Here is a 19,997-nt window from a genome sequence, read left to right on the forward strand (position 1 = left end):
TACTGTGGAAATGAGTTTCCCTTTCAGATGAAGTTAGTTGCAACTGATAACAGCTGTCACTTTTTTTACCCGAGGGTATGAAAGTGCCAGTGTGTCTAGCACATGTGAACCTTGCAAAAATAGGAACAGACATTCAGCCCAGACTGAAGAGCCTGTTCAAGCAAAATTATTCAGCAGAAAGAATCATGAACAGCTGGAAAAAATAATAAAATATAGTAGGTCTGCAGAAATATCTTCAGGTATGTTCCTCTTTTTTTTGTTTGTTTTAATCGAGGGAATTAATCTTAAATTGAAAAGCTACACTAAAGCAAGTTTTAATAATAGACTATCACAGATTCCTATCATGTGAAAGGTTTTAATCATAGAGAAATGTAAACTATAAACAGCCTGTGTTGCTGTGATCTCTTTAGTGTTTCTGACACGTTAAAAAATTCTTTGTAAACAAATAATTGTTATTAATACGGAATTCCTAATTGAAATTCTAGTAATCTTACCTAAATAGGATTTGATATGAAATCTCATTACTTCTCTTCTTAAGACATTTAATGCATCCTGCCTGTGATAAAATGTGTGTGCCTTATTTTAACAAATACAGCTAGCAAGGAATTAGTTCCTTCTTGCCTTGTATATTCACGTCTCACAGTCCTTTGCCTTGTTGAACCCTTTGCTTTCAGTGATACTGAGTTAGAGCATTCCCATGGCTGCCATGTTATTTCTCAGCTCACCAGGTTTTTTTTTTTTGGTTTTGTTTTGTTTTCTTCTTTCACTCATAAATAGAATTTTAATTCCATAATCTTGAAATTGCATCTGAATCTAAGGTGGAGTAGGTTTCCCTTTCATTTCCATTTGTGTTAGTGTAAAGCTTTTCCATTATCTGACTCAGTATGTAGTATTAAGTGATTTTAGATGTCATGTTGTCCTTTTGAGTCCTTTGAGGGTACGTAACTACTTTTTATATTTTTACACTAAATATCAGTATAATATGTGATTGGTGGTATTCTGTCAGTAAGTGTTTATTGAATGGAGTCAATGACTATCACCATTTTAAGTATTCACCAGTATTTAATGATTTATAAAAAGAGTAGGTACATTTGAAGTACATAGAGTTGGTAACCATAGATTCAGTCTCATTTGTCTCCTTTGGTGAATATGGTATCATCTATTTGTATCATACTTTATATACAAAATTGTTGATTATAGAATTTTTATGCATATCATTTAAGCCTATAATGCTCTATTATTTTATTTTTATTTTTCAGTTGGGGAATTATAGGGAAGGTACCTGCTTTCTTCCAACAATTTTTAAAACGGTTGGCAATACAAATTGTACTTTTTTGTAAAATCTTTGAAAATGATGCCCTTGTAACGATGCTTGTAACTATTCTTTGGGATTCACTTGTGGAAAAGTGAAAAAAAAAAGGAGGGTTTAGTATTGGCTGAAGAGTATAATTCCATCTATGTATGAATAGAAATATAAAGGCAAACAAGCATAGAAGAAAATGTATCAGAACATTTGCAGTGACCTTATGAACTATGGTTTCTGAATTGCATGTAGTAGATAGTTGTTAGTTCTTTAATCAGAAAAGAAACTTCACATTTGCTTGTATTTTGAAATGGCTTTCTCAAATTGCTAGGAGTTAGTAGCACTTTCAACTGTAAAGGTCAAGATTGTTTTGGCAAAAATAACAAATCTATTGCCTTGGACTCAGCAAAATTTTTAAATTTTCATCTCTTTTCACTATTTTTACCCAACACTGTTATTGTCAAAGAATCAGGTAAGAGTTGAGAAAAGGTACAGGCATAATAAAAATTGAGTAGAATTATTTTAATTGAAAGTCAGTATTCCATACCTTATTATTGCCATTAAAAAAAAAAAGTCTGGTACAGTGGCACATGCCATTAATCTCAGTACTTGGGCAGAGTCGGGTATATCTGTCTGAATGGTAGCCAGTCTGGTCTACATATTGAGTTGTCTGTCAGAGGTACATAGTAAAAACCTGTTTCAAAAAATTTGTTGAATTTTTTGTGAATTAAATAGTTTGAGGGTGTAAATATGCTGCTCATCAATATTCTAAAGGGTGTGTTTTTCATTTTCTGTGACACTAAGATACTCTACATTATTGATGCTTGTTGTGACTTGGCCTATTAACATGGTAATTAGAGTGTAACATTTATTGGTATTATTGGATTATGCTTTCCTCTTTTCCCACAGTAATTATAGGAGTGTCTGTTTTTATACTCTCTACCTACCCTCAAAAAAAAAAAAAGATAGTGTATCACTATGGTTGTCATCACTAATCACAGCAACTTAGTTTATAGCAGGGTTTTTAAATGAGAACACTTCCCATTTTTAAATGAAACAATATTTCTATGGATGTTTTTGTGCATATATGTTTTTGCACCAAGTGAATGACTAGTGCCCAGGAAGCAAGGAGAAGGTATCTGATCCCCTGGGACTATAGTTAAGGTGCTTGTGAACACCCATGTGAGTGTTGAGAATCAGACTAAGCACTGGAGCATCAGCCAGTGCTTACTCCTAACCAGGGAGCCATCTCTCCTGCCCACCCAAGGAGAATATTTCCAAATACAGCATAAACTATTATCTGCAGTAACATGTCACTGTGGGTAAACATCTTTTTAGATTTTCTTTTTTTCTCATTCACTTATTCATATTATAATAAGCCCTGTCTTTACAACATTTTATGCTTATCCTATGTCTACCCTTTACTACAGCACATGTCAGAATTTTACAGCAGTCTTAACAGTTGAAAAGAAATACATGTGAAGTGCCAGGAGCTAACACTCTACTTAGTTCTAGTGTCCACATTTGTTACTTTTCTTTATTGAACTTAAAGTCCTTATCCTGATTTGTTTGTTTTAGTTTTATGAGTCAGTCTCTGTAGAGCCTTGGCTGTCCTACTAGTCTGACCTTGAACACAGATCCACCTGCCTCTGCTTCCTGAGTGCTGGGATTAAAGTCGTGTGTTACCAGGCCTGACTTGTTTTGGTTTTTACTTTATGAGTGTGGTGTTTTGCCTGTGTATGTCTGTGCGTTGGGTGCCTGATGCTGGAGCTGCAGACAGTAGTCAGACATCATGTGGGTGCTGGGGATTGAACCTGACTGAGTCCTCTAAAAGAGCAGCTAGCACTCTTAACTTTCCAGCCATCTTTCCAACCCTTGAATTTCTTTTCATTTTTAGATTTAGCTTGGTGTATATATGTTACTAATCTCACAAAAAATAAATCCTCATATTTTGAAGTCTTTGATTTATAATTCACAGTTGGCAAAACTGGCCACTTTTCTTGCTTTATAAACATGAAACCTAGCCAACACATCTATAAAGGTAGTAGAAACAATTTTTTTGTGACATAGTGTTTAAAAATTATTTGCTTCATATATTTGAGATATTGAAACACATTAAGGTTTTTGTAAATAGATACCAGTGTTTTTATACTGCAACCAGTTTCTGCTACCAGTCAGTATCTGAAAAAATAATATACCATCAAAAAAAAAAACCCAAATATGATGGGCATAGGCTATAATAAATAAAGATCATAGAAATTTAGAAATATTCCAAAATGCTATTTTGATTCAGAAGTACAGATTTGTATTAGTACATGTTTATATTATTTAGAATTACAAAAGTATTCTACCTCCAGCAGAACATAAGAGGGATTTTTTATTTAATACGATTTGCATATGATATACAGTTATATAAACATCTTAGCTCCTTTCTGCAGTGATATGTGAATAGAAAGTAAAGTCCTATTTGAATCCTTAGAGGACTCTAGAGAAGGTAAAACAAAGGCAAGAGAGATGGCTGAGCTATTAAATATTCAACTCTAGATAAAACAAGAACCCAGACCTGACAAAACTAGATTCTACAGTAGTAGAATCAAGATTAGGTTGGCAGAGAAGAGGGAGCTTTCTAGCATTCATTTTAGTTTAGGAGGAAAGACTGACATGGAGTTTAAATCTCTTAACTACGCAAAAGGAGAGATGGAAGTTAGAATTAATTAGGAGTAATTTTATTGTAGAATAATAGCAATAATAATAGCAAACTACTAAGCCATTAATATACTATTTTCTTAGAGCTTTGAAACATCATTTTAAAAATTAAACTATGGTTTAACTTGCCAAACATGAATTGAAAGTTTTCATAACAAATAATATATCCTGATTTGGATGTTTTCCTTTAAGTGGGGATGTCTTGGTTTTCAATTCTACTTAATGTCACATTCATTTTAATACATCGCATGTGGACATTTTGAAACTGTTAAGAGATAGCATCTTTTAAAATGTCTGACTGCCTTAAGGACAAATTGGTTGCATGTGTTTACTCTTATTTTATGTTTGTGGTAATTAATATCTGGACATGTAGTGCAACTTAGCTAATTAGTACAAAGGTTAATTTTCATTATTTTTGTATTATCTTATTTCTATTCTGCAAAAGTGATTGTATCTTTATACTCTTTGCATGCTTAAAAAAACAACATATATTGAAACAATCAACCTTTTTTATCTCTTAGAATCATTGATTTTTTTGAAGAAAAAAACTAGATACTTGCAGTTCTACTGTTCTAGTAAAATAACAGAATTTGAGAGCTAGAAGAACTACTTGGATATGGGTTGCTTTTGGTTCCATTTCCATTTCTAGAAAGAACACAAAATTACCTAATTTATACCCTGAATAAAAGTCTAGGGCTAACAATATGGTACAGAGTAGCATATGTGAGGTGCAGGGATTGTTTTCCATCAGTAAACACTCACCCCAAAGACTATGACTTTGAAAGTGTGTTGCCAGTCCATGGGGCAGTATTTTATTTAAATAATTCAGTGATGTGGAGAGTCTTGACAACTATAGATGGGCACCTTCTACTCTGATTTGTACCAGTTAAGTACATATTACATTGTAGTGACAAGTTATGACATAATTATGCATTGTTAAGCCACAGCATTTTTTTCCTCTGAACATTAATAGTAGATCTCCCCTGCTTATTACATTCAAGAGCTTATTGATTTTAAGTGACTAGTCCCATGAAGTACATACAGTTTTCCAGGTTTTGTTTTTAATTGTGGTTTTGTTTAATTTTCAGACCAGTTTTTGGCTATATAGTCCAAGCTGCTGGCCTTTAACTTACAGCCTTCCTTATGTTCCCCAGTTCTAGAATTATAGGTCATTCTTTTTAACTGAGAAGTTAGTATAATTCTAAGTGGTATCAGATATTGCTATTCTTGAATTCAAATATTTTAATACATAGCATTTATCTTAATAATGTAAGATTAATTCTTTAAAAGCCCTGAAATAGGATTTGTTGTGTTAAAGCTTAGAAAATGATGTAGATTAATAGGAGTTACTATGAAGGTATTTTATTATTATTTTCTTGATCTTTTTTTATCTTCCAGAGACTGGAAGTGATTTTTCTATGTTTGAAGCTTTGCGGGACACTATTTATTCCGAAGTGGCTACATTAATTTCTCAAAATGAGTCTCGTCCACACTTTCTTATTGAACTTTTCCATGAGCTGCAGCTACTTAATACAGACTACTTGAGACAGAGAGCTTTATATGCATTGCAGGTATCTGCTACCTCATATTCTTCTCTCAGCTTACTCAGTGCTTCTATACGGGTAGCTCCTTACATGAAGCACGTCCTTTCTCTGTATATTTTTATTTATTTTCTGTCTTTTTTGTTTGTTTCTTTGTTTGTTTGCAACATTTAATTTAAAACTTCTTGTATAGCTTTAGTATGTTTTAGTTTATCTTTACATGCATTTTTCTGTGCTTAATATTTAAGCTATGAAAAATACTTTATTTTTCTTCCATTTGCCACTGCTTTGAAGTTTGTACACATAAATTTGGAATAAAGCATATATCTATTGTATATAAATGTCTTTATTTCATTATTTAGGATATAGTATCCAGGCACATTTCTGAAAGTGATGAAAGAGAAGGAGAAAATGTAAAGCCTGTGAACTCTGGCACTTGGGTAGCATCCAACTCAGAGCTTACTCCGAGTGAGAGCCTTGTTACTACCGACGATGTAAGCTAATATTATGTGTTAAATGTGGGCACACGTTCAATGTATAATAAAGAAAGATTGACATTATTGATAGATTATAGATATAGATAATATTGTTGATGTTTTAAAAAATGATATACTTTGAAGCCTGCAATAGACACATATACATATCTTTAATAGGTATTTAATACATCTTTGTTGAATTCTTCAGAAGATTAGGTAGACCAAAGAGTGGTCAAGTCAGAAAACTTTTAAATATATAAGTACAAAATAAATCAAGTCTGTAAAAGAAAAACCTGGACAAAAGAAAATCATCCAGGAAAAAAGTAAAATTTAATGTATTCTATTTAGACAAGTTTATGAATCAACTAGAAAGATTGGGGAAAAATGATAAGATACTTTTATGTATTAGATATTTGAAAATGACCCATTTACAGGTACATTTATAGTTTTTGTATAGCAAATACTTATATAATTCAAGCATCTGAAGATCTCTAAGAAAGAATAAAATAATGGATTAGCTTATAGATAGAGTTGAAATAACATTGTTGTGATTTTTACCACTATTGTAATGTTAACAAAAGTATTCTGAAGATGATATTTCTCCAAAAGGATATTTTATCTCTTTTTTAGGTAAGGATAATCTGTTTAGAAAATATTGAGGATTTTCTTTTCTTTTTTTACTCCTAAACATGTGCTGAAGATAATACCTCCTACACTGTCCCTTATTCTTGTTCTATACTATGCTATAAATCATATGCTACTATAAAAGAAACTGTCTAAAAATTCCATAGTTTACATTTTGTTGTGTTTGTGCATATGTAGTGCTTGTACATGTGTGTGGTGGTGGTGGTGTAGTAGTAGTATGTGTTTGTGTGCCTGTGTATGGAGGCCAGGAGTTGGCATGGAGTGTCTTCCTTGATTGCTTTATACATTATCTTTTGAGACAGCATCTCTCATTGAACCTGGTGCTTGCTGATTACTGGATATTGTGATCACTTGGGAAAGACTCAGTTTCATAGTTTTTATTTTTATAATGTTAAATATAAATTAGGAAGTGATTACTTATTACAGTTAGCTGAAGATGATATGTTCCTTTTTGCAGAAAATAAAAAGGCAGGTAGCTATGCGTCTATTTATTTATCCATCCACCTAATTTATTTGGAGCAGGGGAATGAATTGCTGGATTATATTGTAAACGTTATTAGATATTGCAATAACTTGGGAAAGACTGAAATCAAGTCATAGAAATTGTATTGATGAGAGATGATGTATATTAACTATAGAGAATGCAAAAGGACCTTCTTGACTGGTGCAAATTGTCTTTGTATATGTGTTTAAACTTGATTTTGTGTGTGTGTGTGTGTGTTGGGAGAAGGTCTCATTTTATAGCCCTGACTATAAAATGAAGTTTGAAGTTGGAGGACACAGACATGACACTCATGTTTTCAGCATCATTCTGTTCACTTACTTTATGTGCTTCTCTTTCAAAGTTCTTCTCAAATGTTTCCTAAGTTAAAGAAACAATATGAATGTCATGTCCTTATGTAAACCAGGCTGGCCTTGAACTCATAGAGATATGTGTGTCTCTGTCTCCATAGTACTGTGTCTAAAACCACTATATCCAGATAATGGTTTTTAGCATGAGAGAAGCTAATTATGTAAGTGTATTCATTTGTCCAAACTCATTAAACAATACACTTAAAATAGGTACATTAATGTATGTTAATTGTACCAATAAAATGTAATTTCATAAAATTATGAATGTCATGTTTTTCTTCAGATATAAGGCAGTGAGATACATAAAGTAAGGATATAAAGTGTCCATGAGATGTAAAGATAATTTAAAATGTTAACTATCAATTTATAATCTTTAGTGAAAGTTGGCTTTCTTATTTTCATTTAGCAAAAATGTTCTCCAAGATTACTTAATGTTTTAATGTTTATTATGGATTATATGGCATTCTTGTCTGAGTAGAGTTCTCATTGCAACTTTTTAGTATACCTTTTAATTGTATGCTTTTATACAAATAATAGTTTCTGTGTTAAATCTTTAATGTTTATGAAATGTTTAGAAGGAATATTTAGGAATTGTTTCTTTAACTTAGGAAACATTTGAGAAGAACTTTGAAAGAGAAGCACATAAAGTAAGTGAACAGAATGATGCTGACAATGTGAGTGTCATGTCTGTGTCCTCCAACTTCGAACCATTTGCAACAGACGACCTAGGTAAGTAGTGCTCTTCCTCACCTAGCACGTGCTTTAGATGCTTTCTTGGCAAAGTTGAAGGAATAAGGAATAACTAAGATGAACCCAAAAATACCCATCAGTCCAAATCCATGACTCTTTTGTTAATTCCTTGATTTGGGGCAAATCATCCACTCTCTATCACTATGCAGATGCTGACCAAGTAGGACTTTATCTCATTTGCTCTATTCGTGGGTAAAACATAGACCTTCATATATAAATGACAGTAGTTTTATTTTCATTAAATTTTATTTTACCTTAAGGAGAAAGGTCATCTATTTAGTTCTTCAAAATTCACAGTTTTTCCAAATATTTTTTTTCTTTTTCTTTTTTAAAAATTTTATCTATATGAGTACACTGCCTTCAGACACACCTCAGATAGGTATCAAATCCCATTACAGATGGTTGTGAGCCACCTTGTGGTTGCTGGGAATTGAACTCAGGACCTTTGGAAGAGCAGTCAGTGTTCTTAACCACTGAGCCATCTCTCCAGATCCTCCAAACATATTTTCAATAAAATAAGAATAGGTAGAGGTAAAAGCTCAGAGTCTGTAATAATCCCTTTACTTAGGTGGTGGTGCAGTGTGAGGCAAGCTACTTAAGTGCTGTCATTTTTAGGGTCATTTAAGGATTAGACAAATAACTATGATGATGTACATGAAGCGTCTCATTAATACAGTAAATAGAATACTTTAAAATCTAATTCTGGGCTGGAGGGATGGCTCAGCACTTAAGCTTGCTTGCTGCTCTTCCAGATGAGCCTGGGTTTGGTTTCCAGCACCTACATCAGGTGGCTCATTACTACCTGTAACTCCAGTTCCCAGGGAACTGGCCTCTCCTGGCCTCAGTGGGCTACTGCACATATGTGTCATTCACTCACACAGATACATGCACATAAATAAAAATAGATCCTTGAAAAAGCTAATTTTCTTCCCTTATGCTTAGTTTTATTTAGTTTTTGAGAGTATGCAAAAGGATTTGCTTTTGTATATTCTAGAAATATTTCTGTTCCAAATTCAGGTAACACTGTGATTCACCTGGATCAAGCATTAGCCAGAATGAGAGAATATGAACGCATGAAGACCGAGACAGAAAGTAACTCAAATATGAGATGCACTTGCAGGGTTATTGAGGATGAAGATGGTGCTGCCGCCGCTACCACAGTCAATAATTCAGAAGGTATATTTTTAGTATGATCAAAAGTAGTAATCAGAGTTGCAAATAAAACTCTGGAGTTAACTCTTAATTCCACAATTTAGGAGGATGAAGCAGGAGTATTAGAAGTTTAAACCTAGTTTTGACTACATTGCAAATTCAGAACCAGTTTGAAATATATACCGGCCACCCTGTGTTTAAAAAAAGTTAAGCCCCTTTTAATTCTAGTGGTTTTGTTATTTATTTCTTTTAATTTATAAGGATTGCTAAAACTACTTGGTTTTTCCTTTCTATTATTTTAATATAAAATTATTATGATATTCTATAAAGTAATATTTAAATGTGTATATATTTATGTACATAATGTCATTGGCTTTTGTTGACATATCATTTTTCTTAAAAAAAATAGAAACACCCATTATTGAGAATCACAGTTCACCACAACCTATAAGTGATGTTTCTGCCGTCCCCTGTCCTAGAATTGATACTCAGCAACTGGACCGCCAAATTAAAGCAATTATGAAAGAAGTCATTCCTTTCTTGAAGGTAAACAATACAAAATAAAGCAGCATATATAATTTCTAATAATGACCGTATAAGACTTACTTATAAATGGTGCCATTGAAATTAACAGGGCAAAGAATAAAATGGAAAAGTGGAATATGAGTGCGGTTGTTAATTCTAGTTTCAAGAGGCATAGACAGGCAGATCTCTGAGTTTGAGGCCAACTTGGTATACAGAATGAGTTCGAGGTCAGATGAAGAGGTAAACTATAAAAATATGTTTCAGTCAGGCTTGTTTTAATTTTTTTCATGTCACTTTTTTTAAAAATAGTTTTTTTATAAAATATATTCATTGTTTCACCTCCCTCATCTCCTCCTAGGTCCTCCTTACCTCCCCACCCATCTAACTTCATGTCCTCTCTTGAGAGAGAGAAAGGGGGGTGGGGGAGAAACCCTTAAAAAGGGGAACCATAGTATCTAAGCAAAAGACGGGTAAAGTTAAAAAAAAAAAGGCTCAGCCAAAGCATCATGAGATAGCTGTTAGACAAACTTGATCTATAATGTCATTTAACTCAATGATCTGTCTTGGTAAGAGAAGGATATTGACATCAAATACTGTTGTTTTGGGGCTTAATCTACTTCTGTACATTTAGGAACATGTTTTATTAATAGGAGTCACATGTGTTTGAAGATAGCTCAGTGGCTAAGAGAACCCATGTGTTGTTTCACAAGTGTCTACGAGGTCAATGCCAGGAGATGTGATGCCATTTTCTGGCCTCAGACACTGGCAACAAATGTGGTACACGTACATGCAGGCCCCCCACCCCCCACCCCTTGGTATCATCTAGTTTGGCTACCTCATTGCTAGTGGGAAAGGGAAATTGGACCTGGAGGAAGGGTGACAGGGCTTGCGTAAATGAATTAAATAGCTGAAAAGGAATGAGAACCTCGAGATTGTTTCAGGGCTATTCTAGACTGATCTCGAGAAGCTAACCAGCCCCCCTCCCCCACGCCCCCTCCCCCACGAGACAGATGGTGGTGGATATCACAGCTTGGCTTAGATCTTACAATAATTCTCCCGTCTTACCCTCTAAGTACTAGAATTACAGACATGTAATTACAGACATGTACACACTTGGTTTTCAAAAGGTTTTTATGGTACAGTTAAGAAGAGGCTTGCTTTAAGTGGCATTTGAAAAGAGAAAGATATTTCATAATATCTAGAGACATTTTTAGTTGTTGGTTTAGGTGCAGGTGTTGCTAGTGGAATTCCTAGGACACCATACCACAGCAACTCTTACAAGAGAAAACATTTAATTGAGGGCATGCTTACAGTTTTAGATGGATAGTCCACCATCATCATTATATAGTGGAATTTGATGATAGGCATGGAAGACATGGCAGGCATGAGAGTTCTGACCCATAGGCAGAGAGATACTGGGCATGGCATGGGCTTTTGAAACCTCAAAGCCCCATCCCTAAACTTCCTCCAACAAGGCCATGCTTCCTAAACTGTCTAATCTCACCAAAGAGTTTCACACCCTGGGGTCTAAGCATTCAACTGTATGACTTGCTGGGGCCATTCTTATTCAGACCACCACAGATATAGAAGGAAATCGGTAGAAGGTGGGTAAGAGTTTAAGAGTAATTGAGATTATCTGAACTACAAGCAAGAAGATAGTCAGCATGCGTAACTCTTCTTACTACAGAAGGGAAGTGATGAGTATGGGAACAGGACATTTGCTCTATTGGTCATTTTCTGGTGTGTGGGTTAAAATCACCAAACCTTTTAGTGTGTATACTATAGAGATTGGCTACGCTTACAAGTGAATCTTCCTAATCTTTATCACACAAATGCAAGAGAAACGAATTTCAAGTTGTGTAGATTAATATTTTTTAAATAATAGATAAGTTTATATCCTAACCTACTAGGATTTTTCTTAGGAGCACATGGATGAGGTGTGTTCGTCTCAGCTTCTCACTTCAGTAAGACGTATGGTCTTGACCCTTACCCAGCAGAATGATGAGAGCAAAGAGTTTGTGAAGTTCTTTCATAAACAACTAGGAAGTATATTACAGGTAAGAGTTTATTTTTGTATGAGTTACCTATACTCCATTTGGTTAGGGATCTTCCCATTTTCTGATATTATAGAACTGATTCAGTAATCCATCCTGATACTCAGTTTAGATGGCATTTTAATATTATCTCTTTTAGTTAACAAGTATAAGGGGACTTTCTGTATTTTTGTTTAATATGGCCACCTCTAGTGACTGTCCCAACTTCAGTAAAATATTATTGGTTTAAAGGAACTGGAGGGATGGCTCAGCTGTTAAGAGCACTTGTTGCTCTTTCGAAGGACCTGGGTTTGGTTCTCAGCACCCATGTCAGGTGGCTCATAACTGCCTGTGACTCCAGCTCCAGGGCTTGGGTATTACGCACTCTGTTCTGATTTTGTTTTAAAGGATCTGTACACACTTGGCATACTCACATAGATAGGTGCACATACACATGACTAAAAATGTTTAAATTTAGTGGTTTGATATTCTACCAATAAGAATAGTTCAAGACTGAAATGCTTAGACAGCATGCTATGATTTAATTTTAACTAATATGAGGAATTTTAGACACTAGAAACCAGCCTCTTTAATTAGAGAAACTACTTAAGAGCATAACAGTAGTACTTTTAAACTATGTCTTAATAAAATTTGGATAACTGGCATTTCACTCTCAACACTTTTTTAGGGATCTTTAAGCGCGTCTCTCTTAGATAATCATAAAGAAGGCGGGACTATGGTCATGCCACTATGACTCACAGTGAGCCTTCTGTTTTATACTTATTCTCTGACTTCCTTATTTCTTCCCCTTTTACACTGCCCAGCCTCTAATAATCTTGTTTATAACATAATGCGGCGACAGATGATCTTTGGTGGGCTTGAGCCAAGGTGTACACTTGAGAAAAAAATGGGCATGCAACAGATCTGATATAAAAGGAAGTTTATTGAGGGAAGGGAGAGGAGGAGGAGTTGGCGGGGGGAGGGAGGGAGGGAGTGAGGGGAGAGAGAGAACACAGGAAGAACAGAGGGAACACCAGAAACAGAGAGACAGGTAGGGTCCTTTTATCTGCCCACTGCACACACCTGCCACACCTAGTAGCATGCATGGCATCAGAAGCTACAAGGTCCTTGAGAGCAAGCAGGCCAGTGGCATTGTCTCTACATTAACAACTGTCCTATCCTGTGTTTAGATAAACTGCAGCTTTCAATTATATTGAGGCCATGGTTCTCAACTAGAGAAGATTTTTGTTTCCTGGAAGAGATTTGACAGTGTCTGTAGCTGTTTTGCTTTGTTTATCAGATAAGATGGGTGAGAGCTAAGAAAAGAAGGAAGTGATATACTAGTTAGTGGCCTGGCATGCTGCTAAGCCTATGTGATGTTTATCTTTTCCATTATGATGACCTAAATATTTTCACATTGAGATAGTTAAGTGATGGATATTGTTACTATAGATTACATTTTTCCCTTAATGTGAAGTTCTCTAAGAAATTTTGTTTTGCTTCCTGTTCAGAGGTTAAAGTGGTTTTTAACCAACATAATATTTTTATTGATTATTTGGGAATTTCACATAATGTACCACAATCACACTCACTTTTCAGCCTTCCTCCCCTAAACAGAGATGAATAAAAAAAAAGACAGAAAAAGAAACCCACCAAGTCCAGTTTATGTTGCCCATATATTCACTGGGCCATGATTAAACTGCCAGTGGCCAGTTCCTTACAGAAAATTGAGTCCTTCCCCATCCCCACCAGAAGCCATCGAAGTGTAGAGCTACACTTTGTCACAATTTTTAAGAGTTCTCTTCAATGGCTTCTTGTTTAGACTGTTTCTTTGTGTGTGTGTGTGTGTGTGTGTGTGTGTGTGTGTGTGTGTGTGAGAGAGAGAGAGAGAGAGAGAGAGAGAGAGAGAGAGAGAGAGAGAGAAAATGTGCGCAGCACTTAGGGATGGGGAAAGAGTTGTTATAGGAGCCTTCTATGGCTCTCATTTTCAACTATGAGTCTACAGTCATTGATCGCACTGCAAAAGAAGTCTCCTTACAGTCAGCAGCAGCTTGGATCCTAGATTTCCACATGGTTTCTGGGGACTTCATGGACCACAGACATCCACATGGCCTCTGGCGGCGCCATGGCAGCCTCAGCTTGGTCTTCAAAGGCAGTACAGACCATGGACAGTATCATGGTCTTCAGGGGCAACACAGGCCACAGACATCAACATGACTTCTTGCAGCAGCACAGACCACAGACATCCACAGGGCCTTCAGGGGTATCATGGCCCAGGGCCGTCAACATGGCCCTTGACCACATCAGGGCCCCAGACATCAACATGGCTTCAGGTGGCAGCCCAGGCCATGGACATCCATTTATCCTCTGGCAATAAAATGGACCAAGAACATCAACATCGTCTCAGACAGTAGCACAGAAACCAATATAACCTCCAGTGATAGCATGGACTACAGACATTCCCATGCCCCACCACCACCACAGACATCAGCATGGTCTCAGGTGGCATCATAGACCATAGACATCCACTTGGACTACAGGCATCAAGACAGCCTGGGCAGGAGCACGGACCATGGACCTTCTGCCCTGGCAGCAAAAAGGCTGAGCCTGCTCAAGCTCTAGGGTGTAGCCCTACTTAGCAGCAACATGCTTACAGCTTTACATGCAAATAGTCATTGCAACTAGTTGTTGATCTGGTTGAAGGTTTCTGATTTTTGACACACCATAAATACTAGACCATCACTGATACTCATCTCACATATCCAGAGTCAGGGTGCTCTTGTGGCTAGGAAGGGCTTCTGGGAACAGGATCTTCCTGAGCTACAAACTGCCACATAGCTCCCTGCCCTCAGTGCATGAGACTCACCAGGCATGACAGTTGTACTCACAGCCTGTGGGCAGTAATGTACCTTGTGCTCCCTTCTTCCCAGCCGGAGCAGCAGGAGCTCTGAGGCTCCATGCTGGGGCTGACTGCCCTACTCAGGAATGCCATGTTGTTTGGTGCAGTTGTACTGTCATATCATGCCTATATCCTTTTAGAGCCTCCATGGGTCTCTTAGACTGCTCTGAGGTCTCTCAGTTGCCATCTTCAGTCAATCCAAGAACTCTGCCTTACACCTTTGGGGGTTTAAAAGGAATCTTTAGGGAAGTGGATGGTCAGGGAAACGCCAACTCTGTTACGGACAGTCATTAGTCATCACCCACAGGTCCTACAGAACACTGAGCTGGAGGACCCTCTGTAAGCCAGTCAGCGCCTTCTGCAACCATCTCAGCACTAGGACCCGTTACTTGGGCCAAGTTGACCCCACAAGCTGCCTCTTAAACTGTTTAAGTGTAGTACTATCACTTTGCCTTTTAGCTAATTTAAAATCTGAGGGAGGTACTAATTTTCTTCATTTTAATCTTCCATTTTGTAAGTATTAAGACTAAAGAACAAATTCAATAATAATCTCAAAGTTGTTCTGACTTTTGTTTATAATTTTGACACATAATTTATAAGGTATATAATTTATCAATGATCTTGTACTTTATAGAATATGATTTATTAACATGAAATAGATAAATAAGGTATTCTTAAGGAAATATCTGAAGTATTAAAAATACTTAAGATAACTGATAGGTAATGATTTTTTTTATAAATTTAGCTTATTCTAAGAGAAAGAAATAGGGCTGGTGAGATGGCTCAGTGGGTAAGAGCACCCGACTGCTCTTCCGAAGGTCCAGAGTTCAAATCCCAGCAACCACATGGTGGCTCACAACCATCCNGGTAAGAGCACCCGACTGCTCTTCCGAAGGTCCAGAGTTCAAATCCCAGCAACCACATGGTGGCTCACAACCATCCGCAACGAGATCTGGCGCCCTCTTCTGGAGTGTCTGAAGACAGCTACAGTGTACTTACATATAATAAATAAATAAATCTTTTAAAAAAAGAGAGAGAAAGAAATAACTATTTTTTAGAATGTGGTTAAAAGAAATTATTCATAACTCATTTTTAGTCTATTTGTTCAACCCTTTTTGACTTTGGTTTTTTTCCTGATTTTTATCACAGGGTCAAGTCTGTTGAGAGCAAAAGCTAATTTAAACTTTACCTAGAATCATTTCTTTCTCCCCTCTTCTTTCCTTCTCTCCCTCTATTCTTTTTTTTTTTTTTTCTTTTTCGAGACAGGGTTTCTCTGTGTAGCCCTGGCTGTCCTGGAACTCTCTGTAGACCAGGCTGTCCTGGAACACAGAAATCCGTCTGCCTCTGCCTCCTGAGTGCTGGGATTAAAGGCCTCTCCCTCTATTTTTATTTTATTTTATCTTTTTTTTTTGTGAGCTTCTAATTTTAAAGTATTGACTTCTCATTTTGTCTTCTGAGATCTGTTCTGACACTCTGTGCTTTGAGTCTCTTAGCATGCATGTTCCTCTTTGTTTGTAGCACTGGAACTCACTGTGAAGACCAGAATGGCCTTAAACTCAGATACACCTGCTTTTGCCTCCTGAATCTGTGTTCTTTCTGTGGTTGTATAGGTAGTGGTTTTGTGTTGTTTTCTTTTGGGGCTTGGGGCAGGGTTACATCATAGTTACCTTTTGTCTAAGTGACATAGCTCCCAGGTTTGCAAGAAAGAGAAAGGGCAGTCCTTTGTGTAAAATAACACATTTGTTCATTAGATGCTGCTGCCTGTCCACTTGATAGAACGAATGATTACTTGTAAACTTTGAAGAAAATGTAAACGAGAATGACTGGTATAAAGAAGAAACTAGCATCATGTAGATGAGGAGATCTGTCCTCACTGAGGATTTAATGACTGACTAATGTAGTGCATACATAGTCCCTACATGTCCTCTCGGGGCGTGTGGGAGATGAGCAGTCTGCTTATATTAAGGAAGTACTGTATTTATAGTGACTGTTATGCTCTTTTCTTCCCCAGTTGTATACTCTTAAGTGGGGCTAGGAATATTTCTGATTTGTAATAAGAATATTTTATAGTAGTACTAAATCTCTGTATAGAACCTGTATTAATTTCAAGTCTTCCAGTACTTAAAAAAATATTAGGAACAAGGACAACAATGCTAGATATATTACTGTGGATATGAGGAGCCCCAGGAGATCTTAACCCATACGCAGAGAACAGCAAGTGTACAAGTAATATTATTATACAGCCTGAACAGGAGCTACCCTTTGTATTTAGGAATATATACATATGTGTGTATGCATAAACACACATTAATCTGCACATACATACACATTTATATGTGTGTCTTATTTAGAGTTTCTATTGCTGCAGCGAAACACCATGACCAGAAACCAAGTTGTGGAGGAAAAGGGTGTAAAGGGTTTATTTGGCTTATACTTTCGTGGCATTTGTCAGCAGCTACAGCAGGAAGGAATTGAAGGAAGTCAGTACAGGAACTCAAACAGGTCAGGATCCTGAGGAGGGAGCTGGTACAGAAGCCATGGAGGGGTACTGCTTACTGACTTTTTATTTTAAGATTTATTTATTTGTATGTGAGTATACTGTCACTGTCTTCAGACACACCAGAAGAGGGCATCAGATCCCATTACAGATGCTTGTGAGCCACCATGTAGTTGCTGGGAATTGAACTCAGGACCTCTGGAAGAGCAGTGAATGCTTTTAACTGCTGAGCCATCTCTCCAGCCTCCGCTTACTGGCTTTGTTTGTTTGTTTTGTTTTGTTTACATGGCTTGCTTAGCCTGCTTTCTTATAGAAGAACCCAGGACCACCAGCCCAAGGATGGCACCACCCACAATGGGCTGGGCCCTCCCCTGTTTATCACTTATTGAGAAAATGCCTTACAGCTGGATCTCATGGAGGCATTTCCTCAACTGATGACACACACACACTACCCCCCCAGTATAGTATTTAACAATAATTAATAATTAATGAATAATTAATGAAAAAAGTGAGAGAGAGCAAGGAAAGGTATGTTTGGAGGGAGGAAAAGGAAGGGAGAAACATAATTATATTAAAATCTCAAAAATAAATATATCTATATACATAGAAAATATTAGAAATACTGGTTTTCTCTAGGCAATTATTTTAACCTTTAAAGTTACTTGAATTGTTTTATACACGATTGAAGTTTACTGTGATCTTACAATTATCTCTTTAAACAGGATTCACTAGCAAAATTTGCAGGCAGAAAACTGAAAGACTGTGGAGAAGATCTTCTTGTGGAGATCTCTGAAGTGTTGTTTAATGAATTGGCTTTCTTTAAGCTCATGCAAGACTTGGATAATAATAGCATTGCTGTTAAACAGAGGTGCAACAGGAAAATTGAAGCAGCTGGAGTGAGGCAGTCTTATGCAAAAGAGGTAAGTTTTGCTTTGCCTTTAAGAATAGCTATAGTTAGCTTATAAATACAGGTCTTGGTCAGTATTCATAAATAAACATTTGTTTATCCTTAATAAGAACAGTAATTTTTAGTAAAACCAGTTAGTCAAATTGTATATCTGTATGTGGTCTACATACCAAACTTAGGATTCACAAGGCAAGATAAAAGACAGGAATTGGTGCTTACTGTGAATTGTGAGATGCCCAGTTCATTTTAGTATTGCTTATTAAGTGCTCTAAAGAGGGGAGAATTGGAATCTTGTTCCTGGCCAGCTTTCCTACCAGAGCTGTTGACCAATACCATAAAGTTTCCAAGAATATGTGTCATAAGGAAGTCACTTCCAGTCAACAAATACATGTGTTCATTGGCTAGATTTTTAGTTTAGTTTAGTTTTGTTTTTGTTTTAATTTATTCACTTTACATCATGCTCACTGCCCCTATTCTTTGTCACCCTTCTCCCTTTCTCCTCTAAGGGTGGAGTCCTCCCTAAGTACTCCCCAACCTTGGTACATCAAGTCTCTTTGGGGCTAGGTGCATCCTTTCCCATCGAGGCCCGACAAGGCAGCCCATTTACAGCTAACAGCTTTTGGGTTAGTTTAAAAGTTCCCCTGTTCTAGTTCTCTTGTTTTTCTGCCTTGTTAATAGTGACTGCATGCAAAGCTAGACCAGTTAGTTCTTCTGTAATGTAAGGCTTATTAGGAGGCTTTCTCATAGTAGGCACCTTTTCCTTACATCTGCCCATGAGAAGGGTAAGCAGGCCAAGACCCAGACAGAAAAAGCGAGAGAGAAACCCTTCTAAGAATCTAAAATAGAGTTAGGTCTTCTTTGCCACATTGCTTCTGTTTTTATTCTAGATATAGATTGATTTCAAACATTGCCAAGTTCTTAAGGAAGATAAAGGGGCAGAACCCCATAGTAAGTTACTGCAAGGGTCTTTCAGTCTCCTTGAGTAGGCAATCTCAGGAAGGTCTTCCCAGATCCTGAACTAGGAGCTGACCCCAAAGACAAGAGTTCCTCATGAGGAAAACTCAGTGCAGTGATTCTCAGGCAGGGCTGAGCATAAAGGCACAAGCACACTAAGGAGAGATCTCGGTGATCTGAGCTGCGACACAGTGGGAATAGAGCACTTGCCTGGTGTACATGTAAGTCCTGAACCAAACTAATGCCAAAGGAAGTGCTGTGGTGAGAATGGAGGAAGTGAGGTCACGGGGAGAGGGAAGACCAAGGTACTGTGTTTGAGAAATCTTTATATGGTCTAAACATTGTGGAAAAGACTAAAGTAGAATAACATTATTTCATGTAAAGCTTAAAATAATCTTCTAGATAACATTAAGTAGGGACTGTCAGAGTAGAAATGGAATTGGGTAGACCAGTTAGAAATTGTAATTTTCCAGATTAGAAATTACAAGGGAGCTAGTTGAACTTTTAAGTCTGGTTCTTCCTAGCCCATGCTCCCAGACATAAGACTCAGACTCAAAATATATTTACAAATACTTTGGCCATATTGCTAGGCTCTTCTCTCACTAGTATTATAATTTAAGATAATCTTATTTATTTTAATCTGCATTCTGCTACTTGGGAGGTTACCTGTGCTCAGGTATATGAGTCAGTCTTGTCACATCTTCCTGGGTGACTCCCCTGCCTGGCTTTATGTCAGAATCCTCTCTGCCTCCCAGGT

General features: G+C 36.7%; 1 protein-coding gene across 6 annotated transcripts in view; it reads left to right on the forward strand.

Moving 5' to 3' along the window:
• The window catches only part of Pcm1 (pericentriolar material 1), a 92,025-nt gene that overhangs the window by 61,900 nt on the left and 10,128 nt on the right, over positions 1 to 19,997 (forward strand). For 4 of the 6 annotated variants that reach the window (XM_029481015.1, XM_021169412.2, XM_029481017.1 and 1 more), the window contains 8 exons: positions 75 to 239; positions 5,408 to 5,580; positions 5,913 to 6,044; positions 8,132 to 8,252; positions 9,291 to 9,449; positions 9,835 to 9,971; positions 11,873 to 12,007; positions 18,102 to 18,299. In XM_029481015.1, the coding sequence (XP_029336875.1) occupies positions 75 to 239; positions 5,408 to 5,580; positions 5,913 to 6,044; positions 8,132 to 8,252; positions 9,291 to 9,449; positions 9,835 to 9,971; positions 11,873 to 12,007; positions 18,102 to 18,299 (1,220 nt within the window). The remainder of the gene's footprint in view (positions 1 to 74; positions 240 to 5,407; positions 5,581 to 5,912; positions 6,045 to 8,131; positions 8,253 to 9,290; positions 9,450 to 9,834; positions 9,972 to 11,872; positions 12,008 to 18,101; positions 18,300 to 19,997) is intronic. The other 2 variants (XM_029481018.1, XM_029481019.1) reach the window with 1 other exon arrangement.

This window comes from Mus caroli, chromosome 8, assembly GCF_900094665.2.
Source record: "Mus caroli chromosome 8, CAROLI_EIJ_v1.1, whole genome shotgun sequence".
NCBI lineage: Eukaryota > Metazoa > Chordata > Mammalia > Rodentia > Muridae > Mus > Mus caroli.